This window comes from Lutjanus erythropterus, chromosome 23, assembly GCF_056507025.1.
Source record: "Lutjanus erythropterus isolate fLutEry1 chromosome 23, fLutEry1.hap2, whole genome shotgun sequence".
Taxonomy (NCBI): Eukaryota; Metazoa; Chordata; class Actinopteri; order Lutjaniformes; family Lutjanidae; genus Lutjanus; species Lutjanus erythropterus.
In genome coordinates this window covers 22,187,402-22,208,517 of record NC_139339.1, presented here as the reverse complement: position 1 = coordinate 22,208,517, position 21,116 = coordinate 22,187,402, and the positions used below count along the sequence as shown (strand labels likewise).

The 21,116-nt window shown below is 39.4% G+C and overlaps 1 protein-coding gene across 3 annotated transcripts in view; it reads right to left on the bottom strand.

Moving 5' to 3' along the window:
• Positions 1 to 21,116, bottom strand: part of LOC146306198 (RAS guanyl-releasing protein 2-like) — a 67,433-nt gene that overhangs the window by 1,602 nt on the left and 44,715 nt on the right. For all 3 annotated transcript variants that reach the window (XM_084711756.1, XM_084711755.1, XM_084711757.1), the window contains exons 13-16: positions 20,922 to 21,063; positions 10,195 to 10,231; positions 4,849 to 5,007; positions 2,415 to 2,477 (exon numbers count right to left, since the gene is read on the bottom strand). In XM_084711756.1, coding sequence (XP_084567882.1) covers positions 2,419 to 2,477; positions 4,849 to 5,007; positions 10,195 to 10,231; positions 20,922 to 21,063 — 397 coding nt within the window. In that variant the 3' untranslated portion in view covers positions 2,415 to 2,418. The remainder of the gene's footprint in view (positions 1 to 2,414; positions 2,478 to 4,848; positions 5,008 to 10,194; positions 10,232 to 20,921; positions 21,064 to 21,116) is intronic.

Sequence of the window (21,116 nt, the reverse complement as noted above, 5' to 3'; positions counted from 1 at the left end):
AGTCACTGGCCCGTTCATCAAAATCACACTTCAGTTCAAGGGCTGTGATACAGTGACGGATAAATCCACGGATAGGGCATGAAAACACAAAACACACCAGCGCTGTGATAAAAGAGTATGATGGCAGTGTCACTCGCAAGGTTGGATCAGCAGCTGGGCAAAGCAGGAAAACAGTCCTGGGACCCCAAACCACCAGGGGCTCCAGAAAGCACCACATGCACTGTGTGTGTCAGTTGGTTTGTGGTTATCTGAAGAATAAATTGTTTTGGAAGTATGCACCAGTTAATTTAAATATATAATAAACCAGGTGGAGTATCAATGCCAGGCATAAAGGGGAAAAAAAAGAGATAATTTTGAGAATAAATGTCAAGAATGAACTTGAGATGTTATGAATAAAGTCAAAATATCAAGAATAAAGTTTAAATGTTGAGAGTTAACCTTTGTGCCATAACACAAAAACAGAGAGAGTTTTTACATTGTTTTGCATTTTGAAAATTACGTTTAAATGTCAAGAATAGAGTCGAAATAACATTTTGAGTTCATTCTCAGCATTTCAACTTTTGTTGCCACAATGCAATTTTCAAAACTTTCTTTCTCTGTTTCCCTTCTGCCTGGCCCTAATACTCTTATCTTATAAAGGAGGAATGAGGCAAGTTTGAAGACTTTTATTATTTCTGTATTTATCACTAATAACATTTGTGTTTAATCAAATAGCCCCAAACCAATTACTCATTTTTGTTCCGGTCAGTGCATAATTTGGCAGATCAATGGTTCCTAACCTGGAGGTTGGGACCCCCCAAGAGGTCACAAGATAAATTGCAGGGGGTTGCCAGGAAAGAAGAAAATGTCTCCAATGCAAAATCAGGTTTAAGTTTTAGTTTTATCTCCAATCACTGCCTTTTCCTTGTAAAATACTGATTAGTTTTACTTCTGCAGCCCTTTAACAATTACTCCAATCAACTAATCTGAGAAGAGAAAATTGTTCTTTGATTGAACTGCTCACAGCTCATACTCACATGCAATCATGAGAGGCTGTAAGAAGGCAATATTGTGTTTCAAAGGTCCAGTGTGTAAGAATTACAGGGATTTATTGGGAAAATACGTCAAAAAAAGATCTCTGCACACCTGAATATAGGCTGTTTTCTCCCTGTTTCCAGCCTTTATGCTAAGCTAAGCTAACTAGCTGCTGGCTCCAGCTACATATTTAGCATCCCTATTTGACAGACTTACACTCTCCCAGGATTAAAAAGAGAGCAAGGTAAAATTATGTGACCCTTCCCAAGTACTACTGCTACTTTCTTTTCCAAAGTCTCCCCCCTCCTGCACATCAGAGACTCCGAGCTCTAAAAACGAGGACTCCTCATCACCTTCACTCTTTCTTCCCCCAGGCCATAACCAATCATCAACAAAGACACTTATTGAAACACAGCCCCTCCACTCTGCAATACTTCAACATCATACATCTGTTGTTAAAACAGTCACGTAATATTATGTAAATATTCAAGGTCCTGCAGATTCCATTTATTCTATTTTTGTATTGATTTCACTGCATCATATGCTGCTCATACATGACTCAGAGCAAATTATTTTGCTGCATGTATATACGCTAGAGAGAGAGGGGGGGGGGGGTACCAGCATGCAACTTATTGTGGACACTTAAAACAGTCAACCTAAAAAAATCACTTTAAATGTATGCTATATTTAGAATATTTTCACCAGTTTGCTTTCCTGTTAGACAACCTTTTCCATGCTATCCAAAAGTCATACAATGACACAATTTTTTCTGAGTTTGGCTGGATTTATGAGAGCGATATTTGGCTTCTAAAAGAACATTTTTCTGTCAGAATAGGTCAGGTAAAGCAGTGAAAAATGTTCTAAAAATATAGCATGGACCTTTTTTTAAGTGGCTCAGTGGATACCTTTTGTTGGTGACCCTGACCACTGCAGTACACTGCTTATCTTCCGTGCTGATACTCCAAACCGGAGTACCTTCTGTAGGTAATCTACTGACTATCTATTAATGAGCATCTCATACAACCCAGCTTCAAATAATCTGTTTGTTAATATTGTATGACTGGACGATCCTGATGCTGTGCTGTTTGTAGTAATACCATGTATAGCATGCAGCATTATGCAGCATTATAATGATTGTGGGCAGTAGCTATGATAAAAATGTATAATCCTGTTTCATGTTTTCAGAACTGTTAACACACAGCATATGATGAACTTTGCTTGAAAGTCAAAAAGTCAGTCTGAAGGACACCAGGAGTCATTCTGGGCAAAACAGGAAATCATTACCCGAGGTAATAATTAATCAGAAACACCAAAGATGAGTAGGCAGACCAAACAAGACAATGACAGTCATAGTCGGAATGAAATGAATAGTGTGAGAATAAAGTCAACATGTCTCTCACCTGGTTATAGGTGGACATCAAACACTCCCTCCTCCACTGACTCGATATCCTCTTCAGCAATTACTGAAAACACAGAAGGTCAGGGTAAAGAAATAAGCTTGGTCAACCAAATGAAAATGCAAAACACTGCCTGAAGCCAATGAAATGAGTGGCCTTGTCTGTTTACCGTTCAATTCATTTTCCTGGCAGTATTGTCTCACCCATTGATCAAGCATATTCACGCCGATATAAAACAGAGGCAGGCAGGGCACCGTTTTTTGCTAATGTCTAATGAAAACATTGCATCCATGAGTCACTGGTCTCGCTGAGGTGGGCCAATCATATTTCCATTGCAAATTACACTCCATTGTTTGAGAATATCCTCCAAATGTCAGTGCCCCGAATGTTTGGAGGAAGACAAAAGCACCCTTGAAAAGGTGGAGGTGTTGCAGTGCGGAAATGAAATGCTGAAAACGTGTTATAAAAATTCCTCTAAGTGATGACTGAATTAGATTTTTTGGAGAAGACAATTATAATTTTCTGCTTGAATTTTTTGACACATTCTGGGACTGTGGGGGTGTTTTTCACGAGCGCATTGGGTACTATATTGTGTCTTTTCCTGAAATCAAGAGAGCTAATGAAGCTATTTCACGCTTCTTATGGAAACAGCAGAATCATCCCACCTACAACAGTATTTAAGTTTTTTATTCATTTAGCCTATATTTATTTTTATATAAGGGATTATACAGATAAGGTGTAGCTAATACAAACTAATTTGATGATTTTCTTCCATCATTCAAATCACTCTGTTATGTGAACCTTAAAATACCATGAGAGGATCCCACGAGTCACTTCAGTGTTAGCGGTTAAAACGGCGGTGTGTGATTTGTGATGAAACATGATCTCACAGCAGAAATTCCATTAAGTGTTAATGCGAAAAGCTGGACAGAGCTTCAACGAACTTCAATCACGACAATTTCAAAAGGGTTTAAAGGCATCAATACTTGGTCAAGGTTGGTGCTTTTAACATCATTCCAACAAGACATTCACAAATTATCTGCTCTGAATAATAATGTGTCTGGCATGTTTCTTCTACAAAAAAAAAATCATGTGCTTAGTTCTAAATTTCTTAAAATGACATTTACTCTGGGCCACATTTGGTCTCCAAATTAGGTGTGATCTCACATAGGGAGGTGAGAGCCGGGGCCGTGGTAACAGGGGGAGTTGTACCACACTCAGATCCTCCAGCACAAACCAGCTAGAGTGATGACACTTACTCTGCACATGCTCAGTGAGATTCTCTCCCTGCTTGCATGTGGAAGAGGAGAAGGATCATTTCACCTCGGCAGAAACTGATTTCAAGGTATGGATTAACATTTTGGTTGTACAGTTTTTTTAATGTCTAAAGTTCAGATGACTGCAAACTTAAACTTACATCAAATAACTCTAGTAGTAGCTATGCATGTTGCTAACTAGCATACAAGATTTCATGGCTGCAAGATCAGAGACAAAGAGCATATTTCACTAAATCTAAATGTTCTGGCTAAAGACTCAAAAAATGGCACATACATCAAAAGCAATGAATACTGAGTGCTGGACAAAAAAAACCAGATACAAAAGTACAAAAATAAGTCTGCACACCAGAAACAGCTCCTTATAGAGATTTAATAGTAATAGGCCCAAGCCCTTCATCAAACATTGTCTGAATATACCCCCACCTGAATATGTTAAACTCATTTAATGGTCATTGCTTTGCCGTAGCTGCTCTTTGCAATAGATTTACAGTGGCTTCAGAGGGAAGACAACTCATTTTGGCCAAACTAGAAGAGTGCAGATCTCTTTCAGGCAACCCGAAACTAATGTCTGAATGTAACCCCTGCTATCCTATTAGATATCTGCATGAAATTTTGTCATGATTAGTGTACGAATTCTTAAGTTATGTCCAAAAACTTGTTTTGTGAGGTCACTGTGACCTTTGACCTCCAAAATCAAATCAGTTCATCCTTGAGTCAAAGTGTTCATTTGTACCAGATTTGAAGAAACACCCTCCAAAGTTAGATGTCGCATTCACAAGAATAAAATGGACATGAGGTCACAATGACCTTGACCTTTGACCTTTGACCACCAAAATTTAATCAGCTCATCCTTAAGTCCAAGTGATCTTTTGTGCAAAGTTTGAAGAAATTCCTTTCCCAAGGTGTTCTTGAGATATTACCTCCACAAGAATGGAAGAACCTAAAAGCATAATTCTTCTGCAGTTATATAAAAATGATTTTTCATTTTTCATTTTCATAAATGTGCGCAAAAAAAATTAAGCCGACGGGTTCAGTAGTATGTGGGATTAACTGCGGACAAGCTGCAGGTCGCACACACACGAGTGATCGCATCATCCCCTCCAAATGAGCCATGAGCCTGCCTCATGTGCTGTTGATTTAACAACCACAGCAGCACTCACCTGTGTTCTGCAGGCTGGGTGGGGTGTTGGCAGGTGGAGGGAAGCTGTAGGATCTGGCCTGGAGGGCGGGCGGTGTCTCGTGGCTGATGCTCTTGGTCCTCTTCCGGCACTCAACTGCCAGGCGGCTCCGGCAGGCCTTGTGGCAGTTGACCCCGCAGGCTGCGGCCGGAGCGTTCATGTGGTGGGAGAAGGATGGTGGCAAGGAAAGGTGGCGGGAGAGGAGGAGAGGGCGCGGGGGTCGGAGGAGGGGGAGGGAGAGTCGGCGGGAGAGGAGGCGAGAAGGGAAGAAGGGAGGGGAAGGCCGGGAGCGAGGGGGAGAGACAGGGAGAGGGTCAGACAGAGGGACGGGTGCAAACAGAAACATCGGGGCGAACGGAAGAGCTAGTGGTGACAGGAGAGCGCTTCTACACGCCATGCACACACACGAACACTGGCACACACACACAGTGAGACCAACTGTGCCCGACAACAACTCTGTCAGCCAGCGGGAGTCTAAGAGGAGAAGAGTGACGGGTCATTGAGCAAATAAACACATGAGAGTCAAAGAACCTGATCTCTCAAACACACACACACACACACACACACACACACACACACACACACACCTCTCAGGTTTGTCACTGTGGCCAGAAACTTCTCTCTCCCTGCACAAGATTTTCTTCCACATTTAAATTTTAGAGAAGTTTGACACTTTTAACAAAGGTCTTTTGTACATTAAAATTCCAAGTCATTATCACATCCTAACAGTAATAGGCTGATTGAAAAATTATTTTTCTCCTCCAGTTAGGAAATGTATTACCCTCCTCACCCTAAGTGGTCAAGTACGTACCTTTCATTCATGATGAACTCTGACATGCTAATTAAAAACTTTTCTTAGAATTTCACACCGCTTCTTTCCTCTTGGTTTGTTGCTCTGAATTTACTGTTGTTGTTACCTTGGCAGCCACCTACCGAGTGGCAATATAACCGAGGATGTCAATGCTTGGGTAGCCAGTTGATGCCAAAATCTAAACTTGTGATGGTAATCCTTTTCCTACAGTACATTTATTTGTTTTCTTTTAAAAATGGACTGACACCGACTGCTGTATTGTTTTTGTTTTCCATTTGTACATACATAATTCAAACATTCATTTCCAAAGATAAAACTGATGATTAAAACAATTAATTAAACAATAAATGAAATTAGGTCTGGCTCTGAAACACCGGGGTTGCATCTGCTCCGCTGTCTCAGTGACAAACACCACTATGACCTGAAAAGACCTGAAACATGGATGCAAATTATCTGGCATTTTGCTAACATTAGCTATCAGATGTAACTAGCTAGCTAGGATTGATCTCCCCAAATATAAAATATATTCCTTTAAACAAGACTTGCTGTAATATTGTGACTGTATTGATATGAAAGTTAGGCATTGTGACAACACTCATTCCAAGACACTGAGATGCCTCTCATATCTGAGTCCAAATATCTGAATGTCTCCAGCAGTAAAACACACATCCAACTACACACACACACACACACACATTCAGAGCTCTCGACACACTCGGCTCCTGCACTGCTGAGGGTGATTCATTTCAATTATGTCCCTGCCGCTCTCTCTACCTCCCTGAGTACAGGCTAACAATGGTAATGGGGATGAATGGCTGTGGGGCTTTCTCATTGACTTCCTGTGGTCTCATTAATGCACTGGAACAAGCCCGAACACTCACACACTCCCAGTCTGACTCGCAGACATCACTCCTCCAGAGAGGAGAGGAGACGGGAGAGTGGAGTGTTTGGGGGTGTGAGTAGGGGGAGATGTGTATGTACACAGTGCTTGTGTTTGCTCTCTTTTCACCTCCATCTTTTTGCCTCAACAGCAGCTATCACAGAGGCATGTTTGTCTTTTAATAAGGAAGTTATCCTCCAAGCACCAGAAAAGCTCAAAAATTAGATTATTTTAAACGACTGTTCCCAAATTAAAACGCAATTAAAGTAGAACATTTCTTGTTAATTAAGAAATGAGGCAGTGATCAATTCAGAATATTTGCTGTAGAATTCATCCAATATCATCAGTCTGACATTGGCCTATCACAGCTATATATGTCTATATTAGTATCAGCATATATGTTATCCAATATGTGCCTATATGAAAACCTATTTTGTCAACTGTACATAATGCAGATTCTTTTTATTTGTTAGTGTTATAGGCAGCATTGTGCATATTTGATTCTTAATCTTAATTCATGTTTAATATATACCTATATTTTGCTCTATTTTTTTTTATTATAGTTATTTCTAATTATTAAAAACACAGACAAAAGTTGACTGTTTCAGTGCCTGATGTAATTCTGAACAATAAAGTTGTTAAACTGTTAAATATTTTTGCATCTATTAGATATTTTTAGTCTTAAGTTTTAACCACTTTTGAGGGATCACTGCAAAAAATGTATTTATGTATATATTCTATATCCTGTATATTATATTCTGTATAAGAACAGTGGCCATTATGGTGACGTAGTAAATGTTTTACTCCCTAATATTGGCATTGGCCCCAAAAATCCAACATCAATCTGGCTCTGATTTGTTCTCCTCCTATACACAAGCTGCAGGGCGCGGTACACTGCAAGTAACAGACCACAAGACTTCAAAGGCCCCAAGGAGCATTAATTACTCTGGTTGCTATGCAACTCAAATGTTTGATGATGACTTTCAAGCTATTTAAAGGGATAGTTTTTTGAAGTGGGGTTGTGTAAGGTTAGGTTAATTGGTGATTCTAAATTGCCCCATAGGTGTGAATGTGAGTGAGAATGATTGTCTGATGAATTGGAGACCTGTCGCCCCAGTGTCAGCTGGGATAGGCTCCATCCCCCTGCAACCCTTCAGCTGCGCAGCGGGTAGAGATAATGGATATTGTATAAGGTATAAGGTCGTATAGTCAGTGAATTACCGACAGTAGATAGCTTTTTATGTGTCTCTGGATAAAAAGTGGACCCTCCCTCCTTCCCTCCTGCCTGTCAGCTGCTTATCTCTCTCCCTGTGTGTAGATGATACATAATTTTAAAAAATACAACCACAAACAGCACTGATACTTTATCTAATACATATAGTGGATGGCAGATTGTCGTATTTCATTATCTGGAGAAAAAAACGGAGGAACTGAAACTCCAGGAGAACCGCAGGGAGAGAAATGAAGAGAGTTTTCAATCATTGGAAGGGATATTTCATCATTTGTCAAAATCAAATCATTTATATCATATATAATAAATCATTTATATTTATAGTAGACTAACAGTGTGTTTTCATGCTAGATTCAGTCATAGATAAAGGAAAAATATTGTTGAGATCGCGAGCCAGCCCTGTGCTGCAGTGTGCTGTGTTCAGCCTGACTGATTAACCTGGGTGCCAAATGGAAGCGAACAGTGCTTTGGGTGCTTCAGCATTGTGTTCAAGAATTCACATGCATAAAAAAATATCAAATTAAAGGCATAATTTCAATGAACAGTTGCGTCTGAATATCACCACAACCAGTCAAAACCTCAGTGAGAATTACTGGATGCTTCTAAATGGACAGAGTCACAAGTGGCTCAAACTCTCATGTGTTCCCGTGGCCATGAGAATTGGCACAGCAACTGTAAAGTTAACTGTTAGTATAAACAATAATATACCTTAATATTGATGTTCACTAGCCACTGAAAGGGAACAACACCAAAGCATTTTTTGTTCTGGAAAAATGACACTTAAAGAGATAGCTCACCCAAAAATAAAAAATCAGTCATTATCTATTCAGCCTTATGTGGATTGAAGGTTGGGTTTAGTTTTTCAGTCCACAGAACACTGCTGGAGTTTCACAGGAAAACAGTGTTGCAGAATCTCCCAGACAGTTTAATGGTGACCGGTTTTCAAACAGAAAAAAACAACATGACCCTCACTTCCGCGTGCGCCACATCCATCACACCTCCTACACCCAGCTCAGACAGTGTGCACGCACACATGATGATGGCTGAAGATAAGGCTAAAAACATGGTGTAAATGACGTGTACTTGGCACGTCAGGGCTTTAAGACACTCAGATTACACCAAATGAGCAGTGTGGAGGCATTCTGTTGGGTTTTTTTAGTTGTTTTTTGACATTTGAAAACTGGTCACCATTCACTTCCATTGTGTGGGACATTCTGCAATGGCCAGCAGTGTTTTGTGGACTAAAAAACTAAACCTGACCTTCAATCAACATGAGTAGATAGTGACTGAATTTTCATTTTTGGGTGAACATTTCCTTTAAGTTAAAAAAGGTTGAAAAACCTGCTTTAACACACACTGTCCAAAGCAGTACATTGCTTAGGGTCCTACACTGGTACTCCTGCTGCTTCTCCCACCTAGGATTGTGCCAACCGGGTCCTAATGTAAGTATTACACTGACTATGGATAAGTACCTCATACAACCCCACTTTAAGAAATCAAAATTATCCCTTTAATAAAGCTTAAAAATGGACAAGAGAGAGTAAGTAATTGAAATGCTTGTTTGTCACTACATCAACATAATACTTAACTTTTTCCAAAAAAATTAATAACTTATTTTTGTGAAAGCAAAAAACTGAACAAAGGCTAGGCAGCCTTGTGCTGTAATCAGCAAAGGAAACTAAATTGTTGAGCAAAGCAGTGAAATCCTTCCTGTAAAATATCTGCCTACTCTAACTTGTGCCATTCATGAGGCCGAGCTGTAATCAATCACTCCTCCAAAGACTCCAGCAGATGGAAACTTGCATGATTAGCATTTTAGATTTGGCACCGTCTCCAAAGTTTCTGCTTGACATCTGGACAGAAACATATGTAGCGTGAGTTATTTAGTGCGCCGAACGTCTGCAGATTATCACTACTTAATTTCCAGCGTCAGCACAGAGCATCCAGCGAAGGGAAAGACGGAAGCTGAGAGTGTGTTTCGAACGACCGTGAGGATGAGAGGAGGATGATGGGACGTGTTGGAGGTGGCCTGTGTGTGTGTGTACATTTGTGAAATGAAGCAGCTTCTTCAAACACTCGTCTACTGGGAGCCTTGAAAGGGCAAATAATTGTGCATTGTGTGTAGTGTGGTCTCTGCTGATGGAGTGTATCCAGCTGTTGGCGAAGCCAGCTCTGCGTGTGGACGTCCATTAAAAGAGTGTGATATACTGTATTTGCTGTGGTTTCTGTGTTGATGACATTTACTCAGCACTTCAACTCTATGGATCTTTATCTACAGAGGGTTTGTGTGTGGTTGTGTGCGTGTGTGAGAATCGATGGCGTCAAAAAGACTAGCTAATTCTTGTGGGTGGAACACACACATCTGTGCAGCAGACAGAGACTAAAATGTAAATGAATGGTTCTTACCTTTACACTTGTAGCCTTGCTTGTAGAAGCCCCATATCTACAAACAGGCAGAGAGGAATAGGAAGGTGTTAATTAGGATGTGTTTTCATTTTCTTTCAGGCACAAGGAACATTAAAATCATCAGGGTGAGGCAGCAATTACAGAGAGACTAAAGCTGCCTGAAGGTCTACTATCGTAGAAAATTAAATGCTCCTCTTTATTGTGTATACAAAGTTTTGTAATGAACAAATAGACTTTTGATGGCACATTTTTTTACACTTTTAGCGAACTCCGAGTATTTTGTAGTTGTATGCACATTTTGTAAATGATATTTAAGATGAATCAGTCCTCTGTCCTCTGTAAAAATAGTCTCTCAGAGAAGACAGCAGGTTTCTCATTGGAGAAAAGTTACAGGTCAATGTAGTAGTAAGTTCCATATTATATCTGTTTATACAGTAGTCTTCTCTACATTCATTATACGAGTGTGGACAGATATGGATGTAAATGGCAGTATTTCTATTTTCTGACTGCTCTGTCTGTCCATTGACAGCTGACTTCTCTCTCCTCTAAACTGGCCACAAGGAGCCGCAAGTGATCAACAACTGCTTCAGTCTGAAATCTTGTTTCAGCCAGAAAGAACATATGTGGGGGTCGTGTTAATGTTGGCAATCTCTTTCCGATCAGCACTCAGCTGAGTGACCTCTTCTAGTTCCATCTGGTTTCCTGTTATACAGCCTATTATAAAGGCTATTGACCAAATTGATCACCGATATGCCACCACCTCCTCCAGGCCAGTGGGCCTTCAACTACAATAATTTACTCACAGCAGTTCAACTGAGAAGATGGCTCTGCAGTCTCATGTTGTAGAATATGAACATGATGGGAAAGTAGGGCCACTTTTATCCCTTAAATTCATCTCTGCTTGTCACCATATCCTGCAAGTTAAAGGCATGCTATGCAGGATATTTCTAAAAGAAAAAAAATGTATTGACTCTTAGAAACTCTGGACTTCAGCCTCTTTTGCGGTGGTAGTCTCCAGCCAATAGGCTGTGAGGTCAGAACTCTATAAAAATGTAGCAACCAACAGATACATCGCTGTCTATGGTGTCTCTTCTCTGCTCTCTGTCTGTGAGGGCTGCTGAGAATGATATACACACACATACATACATACATACACACACACACACACACACACACACACACACACACACAGGCAGGTAGCTGTAGGCATGCAGCTATGGGGAAACAATCAGATTTTTTTTTGATGGGGGGGGGGGGGTTGGCCACTGCTGCTGCTGTCTGGTATAAACTAATAACAGAGAAAACATGTTATTATAATATCAACAAGATTTCATAAGGATCTTGATAAAATAAGATTTTTATTCTGTAAATGACAAAACTGGCCATTTTTTTGTGGCAGCAACTCACAGTTTTGCACCCATTTTTTTTTAGACAAGTAAGAGCCACCATGTAAAAACATGTACAGAAAGTCATTCCTGCCAAACTGAAATACTGACTGCATGGCCTCCTCTGCCTCTCTCTGTAATTTCAATAACTTTTAAAGCCACAATGTTCTGTTCATGGAACGACTCCCATCAAGTAACTGTCTTGTTGTGGTTTTAATTTATAATGTGGTAAAAACCAAAGGCAATTTTCCATACCACAACTTAAACAATCAAGTTTTGACACACTAGACTCCAGGATTATAGTGGTTTTGAATGGTTTAGTCGGTTAACTACAAATATCATTCATTTTACATCATCGTCAACTATTTAGCATTCCCTAAATGATTCATTTCCTGCTTTGTCTGTTCATTTCACTACGGTGTGAAAATAAGCCTGCGAAGACTTGCTCCAATTCCAGTGCTAGCTGCCCAAACACACCTTTTAAATAACTATAATCATCCTCTCTTTATAATGGGCACGTCATTGTTTTTGTCAGCAACATTTGAATGCAGAGGTAAAACGTACTGGAACGTTTAAAAAAAAGTCAAGTGCATTCTATACCTGCTCATAACTGTAAAACCAAACAACAAATACTTCGTCAGATTTTTCAGGAATGTGTACTTTACTTGAGTATGTATTTTTCTGACAACTTCTTACTTTTACTCCCTACATTTGAAAACAAATATTTTCAAGATAGGCTCATTACTTAAGTTTTAATGCATTTGAGTGGAATCATTGACTTCAATGGACAGGACAATAGAACATAACAATGATGGTTTCTAAGTGTATCAATTAGTGCATGTCGCACACAACAGACATAACAAGACAAAAACGACATAATGAGACCGAAAAGATATAACAAGATGAAAAAAATGTGAAAAGTGTGACAGGACAAAAAATACTTAAGATGAAAAACTATGTAACAAGACAAAAAAGATGCAACGCAACTAAAAAGTGACAAAACGAAAAAGATGTAACCAAGCAAACAGCAACAGGACAAAAAATACGTAACAAGATGAAAAGCGACGTAACGAGACAAAAAAAAGATGTAGCAAGCTGAAAAAGATGTGACGAGACAAAAATAAGATGAAAAAGTGTAACAAGACCAAAAAGACATAACAAGTTTTTTTTTAAAAAATGTAAAAGACATCACAAGACAAAAAAACATAACATATACATATTAAAATAAAAACAATGTGAAAGATGTAAAACGACAAAAATAAGATTCGATGAAAAGATGCAACAGCACAAAAACCAACCATACAGTAAAAAACACATAAGACAAAAAACACGTAATAAAAAGAAAAACAATGTAAAAGATGTAACAACACAAAAAACTACGGAATAGATGTAACGAGACAAAAACAACATATCAAAACCAAAAAGATGCAACAAGATGAGACCAACAACAGAGGGAGATTCAACCACGGGAAAAACAGATGAGGTTCAGTTTGCTTTACACAACACAGTCTGTAGAAATGTCCTTCAGAGGGTTTCCTTTCACTTTTATATTTTGAGTACATTTCAGAGCCTGTGCTTCTTCACTTTTACTTGAGTGAAGAAGCTGAATCAATATTTCTACTTTTTCCAGTCGATCTTTACACAAGTATCTGTACATCTGCTTGAGTAAAGAATGTGTGTAATATTTCCAACTCTGGAGATCAGTGAACTGAAATGAATGGCAACCAGTAACAGCCTAAAAGGTAGGAGATTCATCTAAAAACATGTGCTTTGGAAGATGGTGGGCCGTAAAAAGAAAGTTTAAACAATTAGCAGTTAATGGACTGGACATGTTAAAGTACCCATATAGTTCAAATGCTGATGTCCCTCATTGATGCTGAAGTACCAAGTAAAGGCTGGAAAAAAAATGGATGATGACAGGGGCACAATGGAACAGAGAGAGAGAGAGATGTAGCTAAGAGAGGGACGGAAGGAAAGAAAGGGAGAGACGGAGGAGGTTGGCGGGACAGAGGGGGTGGAGGGGGACGAGATCAAGCGGGATGCGGGGAGCGCACAGACGGTGGGGGAACAATGACATGAAAGAGCCGAGCTGGAGATCACACACCGCACTGGCACATCTGAGGAGGCACAAAATATCCTGACCTCTTCACACACACACACACACAAACACACACACAGCTACATGCATGCATGCAAACACAAACATGTAGATGCACATATACACACACACAGTGGGAAACGGTGAACACAGCCAGAGGCTCTACAACAAAGAGAAGTCAGTTACGAGCAGAACATCTAAACACTACGATCATCACAGTTCTGCCTACACTGACTGACCTTTACTGCCTCTGTAGACTCAAAACACAATGTGCTACAAACACACAATGCCTTACACACTTCTCTGATGGTTTACTGTAAGCTTGTAGAAAACTAAACTATTAATCTAGAAATGAGTTGGCACTTGAAGCAGAATGTCTGCAGTTTATTGTGATGGAAAATTTTTTACTGCCTGCAGTCACACATTCAATATTAAAGAGGCACTCTGTGAATTTTTTATGTTTATATTTTTGTTATATTTTCCTGATGTCTCTTATGCTTAGCTTAAACCTGAGCTGACATGATGTCAAAGGGAAAGTCTGGATTATTTGGAGTGGGGTTGTGTGAGGTACAGGGCAGGGCAGCCTCAGTCTAAGTGTAAGCTTTTTTCTGAATATTTTCACCACTTTACCTTGCTGTCAGAGAATGTTTTACAATGTGAAACTGCTGTTTAAGAAGCCAAATATCTTTCTCTCTCGACCAACCAAACTCCATAGTGAAAATAAGCAATTTTACCTTGCAGAACACAGGGGCTGTTGGTCTACCACTGCCTCAATCTGTCTGTTTGTTTGTGTTATTGTGTGACTTCAGTGTTTTAAAAGGATAAACTGAATTTACCAAAATCACACAATGACAAAAACAAGCCAACAGATCATGGTAGCAGTCGACCGGCAAATTCCATTTTTTAGAGAGGTAAAATTACTAATTTTGCCTATGGAGTTTGAAGCAAGTGATATTTTGAAGCAAGCAAGCGATATTTGGCTTGCGTAACAGCAGTTTCCTGTCAGAAAAGGCTGTCTGACCACAAAATAAAGCAGTAAAAATAGTCTAATTATAGTTTAAAAATAAGTTAAAATTATATTTATGTGGTCCTTTTCTAAGTAGCCAAAATATTGCTTTCTCTGATGCATTTCACCTCACAGAACACACTGACACTGACTATGGATAAGTACCTCATAAAACCCCACTTCAAATAATCTGAACTATCCCTTTAACACATTTACAACTAAACCTGTGTGTGTAATTACTGTTTGACTGCTGTAGGTAAATGTAATAGTAAATGTTTCCTGACTCTAACAAGGAATTTTGAATGAGAGAAAATACTTCTTCCCTTGTGTTGAGCATCAAAGATTTTTCTCCAGTAAGTACCTCATGTTTTAAGGTTACAGTACCAAAAAGCCGAAGCCTTCTACCTTTTCATACCAGACTTTAAGAGTAACAACAGATGACTTTCTTTCAGGTCCTGCTTTACTGAATAGTTCGATGCTTCGGCAAATGCGGGCAGATGAACAGCTTTTATTACACACAGAGGAGAGTTTCTACTTTCCATTTGCATTGCAACATATTTTTGGCAGTCAGCTTCCATTCCTTTATAAAGTGTTTTAAAATCAGAAAAAGTTCAAATGGCACTCTGCAATATTACATGTTATATGGGGAGCTGGGAAGATAGTTCATGTAAAAGTGGCAAAGTGAGCCCAGATGTATGACACCATGTCATATTAAATCCGAAAAAGAGCTTTAACTAACTGTTGTATGAAAACCCACAGTGCAGGAACGCTATTTGGAAAAGGCTGGATAGAAACCAGAGGATTTGCAACTTTTGCAATAGTTTGGGAGATTAGTATCATATTTTGTTTGAATGTAAGAATGCATGCATAATGAATTACAGAGAAAGATATTAAGTTAATCTGCCATCTATGTTTAAATTCATTTTGTTATTAGAATCACACAAGCCAAAGATGATTTGTAACTTACGTGGCTTTTTGAAGAGTGTACTTCCTATATTTAAGTAACTTTTGTTGTATTTTAGCCACATTGTCTGCTGATGCTTTGTTAATATTGCAGGTTCTGTTTGTGCTCCACTCTCTTGAGTCACATAAAATAAATCACCCATTCTTGAGAATTGGCACAAATCGTGTCCTAGCTACACTCTAAGGACCCCTGTCTCACTTTAACAAAGTTTAACAAAGACGGAAACACTGCTCAAGCGCTGGTAAACTTTCTGTTTTGTGACAAATTCATTAAATAATATTGCAATCAGATGTGTCTCAGCCATGACACGTTAACTCTGTAGCTTTTGTCCAAAGGTCAATTAAATTTACCCTCCGACACCTCACTAATCAACACATGATATCCTGCTGAGTCCTGTCATCACCATGAAGTTGCTGGGCAACCAGCAGAGACTCCAAGAAGTCATTGCACCCGGACAAGAAATAGTTTAGTTTTTACACTTCAGGTTTTCTGCAAGATACATGTTAAATAGTGAGCTTTAGAGATGCAGATAGGCTTGTTTTTTTCCTTTGGATAGAGGCAGGATTGCTGCTTCTTCTGGATCTAACTTTGACTCTAACGGACAGATTTGTCTCGTTTAAACAAGAAAGCAAATGAGGGGGGGGGAAAGTCATGGCAGCTAGAGCTGCAATTAGTCAATGAATTGATTAGCCAGTTGAAACAAAATTAGTCACCAGTTATTTTAAAATTTAAAGCAATTTAAGAGGGTCACTCTGGGCTCTGAGAAATTGCAATGAACATTTTTCACAATCTTGACATTTTTGAGGCTATTCACTGGTTAATCCTTAAAATAACTGGCAGATAAATTAATAATGGAAATACTCTTTGGTTAGAGCTCTAATTTGGTCTATTAAATTTGAAGGCTCCTTTCTCGTTCCAAACTTCAGGCACAAACAGATCTGGTGTGGAAACTGAGCCTGACTTAACAAATAGACAGCGTCATCATCTGTAGGATTTACAGCTGTGAATTTAGTCTTATGCAGTGTGTGTCCTCAGCTGGTTTGGACATCAATGTTTGGGGGGGGGGGGGGGGGTTGCTGCAAACAGAACAGAAAATTCCATGGTGTTTAGCTGTTACAGTTACAGGGACTGGAAACAGATTTGTTTTGGCACACCCCCGCTCCACTGCCGAAATTTGCAACCCAGCAGGATAAGGTCACAGAGACATGTCCATGGGAGGTTTGTTTACAATTGCTGGGCTGCGGTATGAACCTAAACGCACCAAACACAGAAAAGAAAGCTTTCTGCAGTTTGAATGGTAAATCAATCAGTATGCATGATTACTTGAATTAATATACTTGGTTTTGTTGCTTGATTCTACAACTGTTAGAAATAAGGGTTCCAAATGTGTTCTTCCTGAAGGGCTGATGTTCTAGCCAGGATCATTTGCTTCTGAAGAAGGGGTCATCAAGGGTTCTGTGTAAGACAATTTTCGGAAGAAAGATTTTCACAAGGAAAAGAACATTTCTTTGTCAAGGATTCTTTGACTGTAATACATATGAACTCTCAGAAGAAACCTCTGGGAAAGTTCTAGAAAAATCCTTGTAGTTTAAAAGGTATTTGGTAGGACCCTCTGAGTGGGTTTGAGATAAATCCATTGGAATATAAAAGAGTTGTTTGTAGCACCCCCTGGTAAGGTTCTGGAGGAAATCCTTGTAATTTAAAAGGTTCTTGGTAGGACCTCCTAAGTAGGTTCTGAATAGAAGCCTTGGAATATTAAAAGGTTCCTCGTAAAACCTTTGGGTGGGTTACTGTTAGCACCCTTAGAAGGTGGAAAGGTTCTGAGTGGCACCCACCATAGAAGGCTTCTCTGTAGAACCTCTCACAGGGGGTTCTTTGTACCATAATATAAAAGGGCTTTCAGCAGAACCCACTAGGTGGTTTCTAGATGATGCCCTTGGATTATTAAAAGGTTCTCAGTAGAACCCTGAGGATGGGTTTAAGATAAAAGTCCTTGGAATATAAAAAGGTTGATCATAGAAGTGGGTTCTTATTAGCACCATTTGAAGGAAAAAAGGTTCTGGATGGCTTCTACTTTTCATGGATGGTTCTATAACCCCTTATGCTGGGTTCTAGTTTGAACTCTGAAGGTTTCAAGTGAAACCTTTATGAAAGGTTCTACCAGGAACCAAAGAGGTTTCTCCTATAGGGACAAGCTGAAGAACCCTTTATGGTTCTTGTTCAGACTTTCTTTTCTAAGAGTGTACAGTAGATTGCCTAGAATCTGTGACTGTAATAAGACATTTTCTCCAGTTAGAACATTTTCACCAACCTTATTTTTCAGTGGACTGGAGTCTGTCAGACTGTTTCTACTCTCCAGCAGCAGAAGACAAAACAACAGACTGTTCTTGCTTTTCTCATTCTGATTCTGTGAAGCTAAACTGTGAAAGCCCAAAGAGACTCTCTGCGAGCTCTCATATTAAAGTGCTCTGAGCCTGCAGCTAAAAACTCGTTGTTCTCTCCTGAGATGCAAAAAAAAAAAACCCTGTGATGTGTCGTCTCGCTTTGTGCATTTAGTAAAATCATCTGTTTGCCATTAATTAGGCTGTAGGGCCAAAGGTGGCTGCAGGCAAACCAGCGCGAGATTATGAGGATTCATGTGAGACAGAGGAGGTGAGTGAACTCTGCAGTGTTTACAGGAGGCCCGGCTTGGCTCGTACAGCGTGTTTGAGACAAGTGTTGAAAAATGGGCTGCGGGAAAATATTGTTTTTGCACAGAAGCCAAGAGGGAATGCACAAAGCAGGCAGCAGACGAGGAAGTGGCTAATGTATCTACCTCTGCAACACACACACACACACACACATATTCAAAGGAAGAAGCACGCTGCCAGAGTCCTTATCTCTCCCTGCTCTCTATTCTGAGTTTCCCCTCGTGATGGAGTGAAAATGCCAGAGCTTCCCCTGGAGAGTGTGTGTTTGTGTGCGCGAGTGTGTTTTTGAGTGTTAATAAACTGTCAAAGATTATATGAATACATATAGTCTGTGACATACCTCTCTTTTGAGCATTACAGTATTTCTCTCTAGCTTCACTTTACACTGTAAAAAAAAGTCATACTTAAGTTTAATGGAATCGACTAATCTTTTCTCATTAACTAATGTAAATATGGAAGTTTTATTTAATCAGGCTAATTAAACTTAGAATTTCTTGTGTTTATCTTCAGAACACTTTAAAACTTGCATGAGTTCTTCTGACTTGAAATCATGAGTTGAATGAATGCACTGTAGACTTCAGTCAACTCATTAAATTAAGTTTCTAAAGAAATATGGTCAGCATATTAGCAGGCTTTCTTGAGAAACTTTCTTGAGATCCTTCTTCCTCTTCATCAATGTGACTTTAGAGCTGTTAATTTAACTTAATATTTTAATCTTATTCAACATGTGTTCTTGAGTACAACTAAATTAATATCAAGTTTGACTAGAAAAGTTTATTTGACTTGAATCATTACTGAATTAACTCAACTTGTCTCTTCAAATTTGGCCAACTCACTGCCAACTGGAGCTGGAGCCAAAAAATACCTGTGACTACTGCAGAGTCATTTGACCACATCACACCCTTTCTCATTATAGAAAAAACCCTGATGTTAGTGGGTGCTAGTGGGTTTTTTATCCAGTGTAAACAGGGCTTAAAACACTTGATGATTTTAAGTTTTTAAAGTAAAATCAAAATGTAAATTTTTACAGTGTGTGTGTATTATATAGAAATGAATGGGATGTCAGTTCAATGTGAGGGCCCTATTCCTGTTCTCATTATAGCTGAGTGCTGACTCACTGTCTGAATAACAGAGGACTCCTTGGGGGACTTTGGAGGATGTTAAGGGCCAGAGGATGTACACACACACACACACACACACACACACACACACACACACACACACACACACACACACACACAGACTTAACACTGCCACATATAAGGGTTATCATCTCGCCCAATTACCTTCCTCCCATATTTCCCAGAGTGCAACTTCAGCAGTGTGTGGCTGTAGCTCAAAGTAATTGGCATTGCCCTGACCTGACAGGAGGAACCTCTGAGAGATGGGCCTATCACGCGCTGATGGCGACTGCTGAGACAAATAATGAAGTGCAGATAGTCTATAAGGCTACATAAAGCTGTGGAATAGGAGGCGCGAGCACAGATGACCTCTGACCTTTTTAAATAAACTGTGACACGTGCCATCGATTGGGTCACTGCAGAAATCAATGCATTTTGAAACACAAAGGCAAACAAAAGAAAGATCAATATTTGTTTAGGACCTTCATGGGAGCCTGGAGGGTTTATAAATCATACAGCTGATTGTGTATTTAAAATCTGCTTCAAAAATATTGCACACACATTACTTTGTTATCAGTGAGGTAATACACAAGCTTTAAGGGATAGTTCTGATTATTTTGAAGTGGGGTTATATGATGTGCTTATCCATAGTCAGTGTATTACCTACAGTAAGTGGTGGTCAGAGTACCAGCATGGAAGCTAAGCAATGTACTGCTGTGGACAAGGTCAGCAACAAAATGTAATTTGGCCACATAAAAAGGCCCACTTAAAGAAAATCTATATCAATTTCAGTGTAGATTTAGAGTATTTCCAGTGTTTTTTCTTTGCTGTCAGACAGCCTTTTGGACAGAAAATAAATATAAATATGGCTCTCTCCAAACCAACCAAACTCTATAGGTAATATCTGTAATTTTACCTCAGAGAGCACAGGAATTGCTGGTCAACTGCTGCCTCAGTCTATTAGGTCTTATGTGTTATTGTGAGACTTTGGCGAATCGGACCTAACCTTTCAAAACGCCAAAGTCACACAATAACACAAACAAATTATCAAATTAAGGTAGTGGTATACCAGCAACTCTTATGTTCTGTGAGGTAAAATTACTGATTTTGCGAATGGAGTCTGGTTGCTTTGGAGAGAGCTTATATAACAAGGCCTTACTGTCAGAAAAGGCTGTGTAACAGCAAATTAAAGTGGTGAAAATATTAAACTGATGATGATGTTTTTTGCAAGTGGGCTTTGTCTTAGCTGGCTAAAATACCTTTTGCTGCTGACTCTGTCCCCAGCTGTACATAGCTCAGTATCCTTGTTGGTGCTCCTCTCTGATTCTTCAGAGTAGCATGCCAACCTGCATCTACTGTAACTAATACACTAATACAGCTATTGCTAAGTTACTCATGCAACCCCACTTTAAATAATGAGAAATATTCCTTTAAAACATGATGGGTGTTCTAGCAATACTCACAAAGCCAGCGCAGTGCTCACAGAATGTGGGCTTGACATAAGTGGTCTCAGTGAAAGTGTGGATGAAACCCATCTTGCAGTTCAGCAAAGAACTCGCTTTCATAAAGTAGTCGATCATCTCCTCTCTGCTGATCTTCCCATCTCTGCGGGAGGAGGAAAACAAAGATCAGATCAGTATGTAAACTGGTTCAGTCTG